This window comes from Hipposideros armiger, unplaced genomic scaffold (genome assembly GCF_001890085.2).
Source record: "Hipposideros armiger isolate ML-2016 unplaced genomic scaffold, ASM189008v1 scaffold_742, whole genome shotgun sequence".
Taxonomy (NCBI): domain Eukaryota; kingdom Metazoa; phylum Chordata; class Mammalia; order Chiroptera; family Hipposideridae; genus Hipposideros; species Hipposideros armiger.
In genome coordinates, this window is record NW_017732092.1 from 779,059 (window position 1) to 784,289 (window position 5,231).

Below are 5,231 nucleotides of genomic sequence, written 5' to 3' on the forward strand. Positions count from 1 at the left end.
AATTCAAAAGTTCATTCATTGATGAATGGATGTACCAAATGTGGTATATCCATACCATGGAATACTATTCAGCAATAAAAAGGAATGAATCAGTGATACATGCAACAACATGGACGAACCTCAAAAATGTTATGTTAAGTGAAAGAAGACAGACACAAAAGACCACACATATCCAGAAAAGGCAAATCTAGACAGACAAAATGTAGATTAATGGTTGCCTGGAACTGGTGGGCAATGAACAGAGAGCAGCTACATATGGACGGGAAAGACCTTTTTGGGGTGATGGAAATGAGAAATTAGATAGTGTTGATGGTTGCAAAAACTCCATGTATTTACTAAACATTATTAATAGTACACTTAAAATGAGTTAAATTTATTATACATAAGTTGTACTTCAATAAAGCCATTTAAAAAAAAAACTACCAGGCAGACTCGAGAGAAAGATTAATGTTAAACTGACCACAACATCATGTGAGGCAACTCTTCACCATGATTGCTTGGTGAGGGTCTCAATTTTATATTATTAAAGTTGTCTGAGTATCTTAAATTGCAATTTTAAAAATTAAAACTTACTGGGGTGACAGTTGTCAGTAAAGTTACATAGGTTTCAGATGTACAATTCTGTAAAATTGCAAAATTTAAGAGAAACTCCATATAACATGCTCCTAATTTTCTATGAACTGAATTCTGATTCTTGCCAATGTCTATTTTCCCCTTCATCTTACATAGGGAAGGAGGCATTCTCCATGAGACAATTGGTGATTATAAATAGTGGAGAAAATGAGGTGGCGAGAGATGGAGTTCTCCAAATGAGAGGACAACAAAGAGGGGTACGCTTCTCTTTGCTTTTTCCAACATTGGATAGAAATGTTGGAAAAGACCAACCAGTCTCACCTTTTTCTAAATGCTGCTGTATTTCTTTTAGGTGTGCACATTTGGGTTCCTGAGTCTGTGTTATCCCTTAAGAAAAGAAGGGACATTATGGGCTCATCATTATTCTAGTATTGAAACTAGGGACCGAGTGGAATTTCAAGATGGCTCAAGTTCAACAACTGGATCCCAATATTTAACCCCAGATTACATAGAAAATATGTTAAGGAGGGGCTGGAGATAAAATTAAAGTGTGTTAGGCCACGATCTCAGGCTTACATGCGTTTTTCTGGCAAGCGACTTCCTGTGCAGCTCAGAATACGTGGTGAGAGGAATGGGCACCTACATAATCATGCTTCCCTAAGAGAATCAGAAAACCTTCATGGATTAGTTCTCTGGTTTCAGTAGATTTAGGTTACATTGTCCTGGTTAGGAATACAGGAGAAAAACTTTCAAGGTGAATTAGAGCTGTTGTATTACCCTTGATGTCCTGAATGTCATCAAAATGTCTTCCTTTCAATATTTCTTTTATCTTCGGGTAAAGAAAGAAGTCACTGGGAGCCAAGATCAGGTGAGTAGGGAAGGTGTTCCAATACAGTTATTTACTGACTGGCTAAAAACTCCCTCACAGACAGTGCTGTGTGAGCTGGTGCATTGTCATTATGCAAGAGCCATGAATTGTTGGCAAAAAGTTCAGGTCATGTAACTTTTTCACGCAGCATTTTCAGCACTTCCAAATAGTAAACTTGTTTAATTGTTTGTCTAGTTGGTACAAATTCATAATGAATGCATTTCAAAAAAGGTTAGCAACATCGTTGCAACAACTTTATGAACTTAATTGTCAGACCTTGTATGTTGCTCCTGCCTTCACTTTTCAAGCAATCCCCAGTCTACTATTGCCTTGAGCTCAAGGCATATTTTTAAGGATATTGGTGATGTCAAGAGAATGTTGAAAATCACTGAATTGAAAGTCCTTTTGGCCAGGAGAGTAAATATTTTCTGCTCTGTGGGACATGGGACATGCAGTTTTTCACAGCGACACATCTCTGCCCTTGTAGGACAAAAGTTGTCAGAGGGCTTACAGAAATGAATGGGTATGCTCTGTGAAAATACCACTTTGTTCACACATACTGAAATGTGAATTTCATAGGATTTTCATAGCCCATAATATATTCTTTTGATTTGGTTTCTCCTACCATTTAGCAATGTAAAAACCATTTTAAACTTGTGGGCTGTACAAAAGCATGTGGCAGGCGGAGTTTGGTATGTGTGTTCCAACTTGCAAACTCCTGCCTCAGGCCAGTCTAACATCCAGCTTATCCAGATGCCACTTTCTGATTTCTATTGTAAATACCAGCTCATTTTAGTTTTCCAGGTTTCACCACTGCCACTTGGATGACAACAGTGATGAGGTCTTATATTTCTTTGCTTTCTTAGCTCTCAGCACCTTTTCCTGAAGAGATTTCAAAGTTGCTTCTGAAAAAGGTGAAAGACATTTGCTCTTTTCAGAGCCAGAACCTGTAGGTGTACAGCTCCATGGTTCTTGATAGTACTTTCAAATCTGTAATCTTCAGAGGCCAGTGAGAGGCTAAACTCTCTCCTGTCTGTTGAAGATAGGGAGCACTAAGCTAAACACAGATCTCTAGCTGGAATAAAACCAGCAATTATTTTTAAAGAAGAAAATGATAGGATAGAAAGTAAATACCCTTGCTGGGGAGAAAGAGAGACAAAATCTTGCAGAACAGTGTTCTTCAGACAAATACAATGTCTGCCAGAAAAGCAAGCTACCTGTGTCATTTAAATTTTTGTTTGTTTTTTTTTTAGCTGAGCCATCCTGCCACTTGTTGGCAGCTCAGTGTCAGCTCAGCGCGGGCTAGGAATCGAATCATTGTTGCTCAGAGCTCAAACTCTTGAGCGAACTCTTAACCAACTGAGCCACCTGGCCAGCCCTCATTTAAATTTTTCTAGTAGCCACATTATAAAAGGTAAAAAAAGGTGCAACTAATTTTTATAATTTTTGATGTAACTGTCTAAAATGTTATCACTTCAAGGTATAATCAGTATAGGAGTTATTGAGACAATACACATAACAATGCATTTAAAAGCTGGTACATACTTTAGCCTTAGAGTACACTTGAATTTGAGCCACATTTCAAGTGCTCCATTTCCTTACGTGACTACTGTATCAGGCAGCAGAGCCCCAGGCCACATGGTCATACTTTGGATGCACATAGGCATCGCCTAGGAAGCTTTTAAGAATTCCATGCCTAGGGGGAGCCACAGATCATTTAATCAAATCTGTATCTCCAGCAATAGGTTCAAGATATCAGTAATATTTAAAGCTCCCCAGGAAATTGCCAAGAAGAGAGAGTTAAGAAACACTGATTTAAAACATGGTTTGCCACTCGGGGTGATTTTGCCCCCAGGGGGACATTTGGCAGTGTCTAGAACATTTTTGGTTGTCACCAGTGGGGGGAGTGTGCTGCCAGCATGTAATGGGTAGAGAGGTGCTGGGGTGCTAGCACTGGGGTACCAAGGACAGTTCTAAATATCCTACAAGGCACAGGATGTCCCTTCTCTACCCCAAAGGAATCACCCAGCCCCAAATGCTGCTGATCTAAAAGTAGGTAGGGGTTTGAATTTGTGTGTGTGTGTGTAAGTTTTTATAGACATACTATATGAGAAGAAAACATGAGTAGGAATAGAACAAAACAGAGTGTATGTCATAATTTAATATCTTAGAGGACATATGAAAGAATGGGATCATGAATATATGTTAGAAACAGCCCTGAACAGGAGAAGGGGTGTATGGGGAGGAGCCTAGGGTAGGTATGATACCCAAAAGGCAAAGAAATAGCTAGAATGTCAGAACCAGGAGAGACACCACCAGGATACATGAAGGTCTAGCATTTGTGTTCAGGAAAGGTCGCCTCTTCAAAGCTCAATGTTGTTTCTGTGTTTCTCAAATCCTGGAGACTATTACTACTTCTTCTTGTTAGGACGCAGTGTGGACTTGTTTCTGCTCACCCCTGAGTTCATCCTTTGCTCTCTTTGACAGGTCTCTTCAGTCCATCTTATCAAAGATCCGTATGGTCACCATCTCCACCCAATAGCTGGTGCAATGCTTAGAGAGAATTTTTGCCAGTTGCTTCTCATCTGCCTTTTCTATCTCTGTCTGGAGGATATGCTGTAACTCATCTTTTGGGGAAAGGGTCCTCAACAGATACTTGAACTTGCTCAACTCATTTTGGTTGAGCTCTTCCAGAAGAGGCTGCAGGCTGAAATCCATCTGTGAAGAAGGTACCATCTTGTCCCACGTGTAGGATCTGAGCTTTTGGAATTAAAGAAGACAGAGACAGCAAGTTGGTACTCCTATCTCTGGTTGCCTCTATGCCAGGAACTGGGCTATTTTCACTGTCTAACCTGGTGCTTTAAGAACAAACAAAAAAGGTAAGATTCACTCAGAACTCTCTTACTTCTTGCCTTGACATAGTGGCTTACATTTTGAGAGTCAGGGACTATTTTGAGAACATGCAAATCTCCAAGTGTAGGTAGGAAGTTTGAGCTGGGTTCTTTCCACCTCTGACTGCTTGGGGTTCCCATACACCCTTCCCAGAGACAAAGGGGTTGAGGTTCAAGCTAGGGTCAAGCACAGGCAACTCTGTTGTGTTCCTTAAGTGTACATCCACTCTACTTTCTTATGAATTTTGTCACCAACTTTCGGTCACCAACTCCAATATCTTTAACTGTGTTTCTACCAAAGGTGGTTATAGGACTTTGCTGATCAATAAGTCTTTTTTTGGTGGTGATTTTGAGAGAATGTTATCACTGTCCTGATAAAAACGGGCAGGAAGAGTCCAGTTCCCTTTGAGCTTCACCCCTTCACTTGGCCTGACCTGTAGAGATAATTCCTATAATCGTGAAGGGAAAACCCCCTGCCAAATGCAGTAGAGCTGCAAGAGGGAAGCTGGCCCCTGGGGACAGGGTAGACTGCCTCTGAGTATACTGCAGACTTTGATGTGAGGGATCAAGTCACCTGAAGCTTCCCGTATATCTGAAATCTCAGGTGTCAACATTCTACTCTAAAAACAGGATACTGTCATCCAAACTTGCACACGACCAACCCTGTTCAAACACACACCTAATAGTTCTATTTGTATTGGGGTTTGAAACAAATCTTGTTGACCACTCAACATTTTTTTTTCACATAAACATATATATTTTTTCATTTTTCTTAAAATTCGCCTAACATAAACTTAACCATTGAACATTTTAAGTGAACAATTCAGTGGCATTCAGTACACTCACAATGTTTTGCAACCATCACCTCTGTCTAGTTCCAGACATTTTCGTCTCCCCAA

The 5,231-nt window shown here is 40.1% G+C and overlaps 1 protein-coding gene across 1 annotated transcript; it reads right to left on the bottom strand.

Moving 5' to 3' along the window:
• Window positions 1–3,934: 3,934 nt before the first annotated feature.
• LOC109373761 (NACHT, LRR and PYD domains-containing protein 2) lies at window positions 3,935–4,177 on the bottom strand. Its single transcript, XM_019627871.1, has one exon. It carries the CDS (start codon window positions 4,175–4,177, stop codon window positions 3,935–3,937), a length of 243 nt encoding a protein of 80 aa, XP_019483416.1.
• Window positions 4,178–5,231: the final 1,054 nt, after the last annotated feature.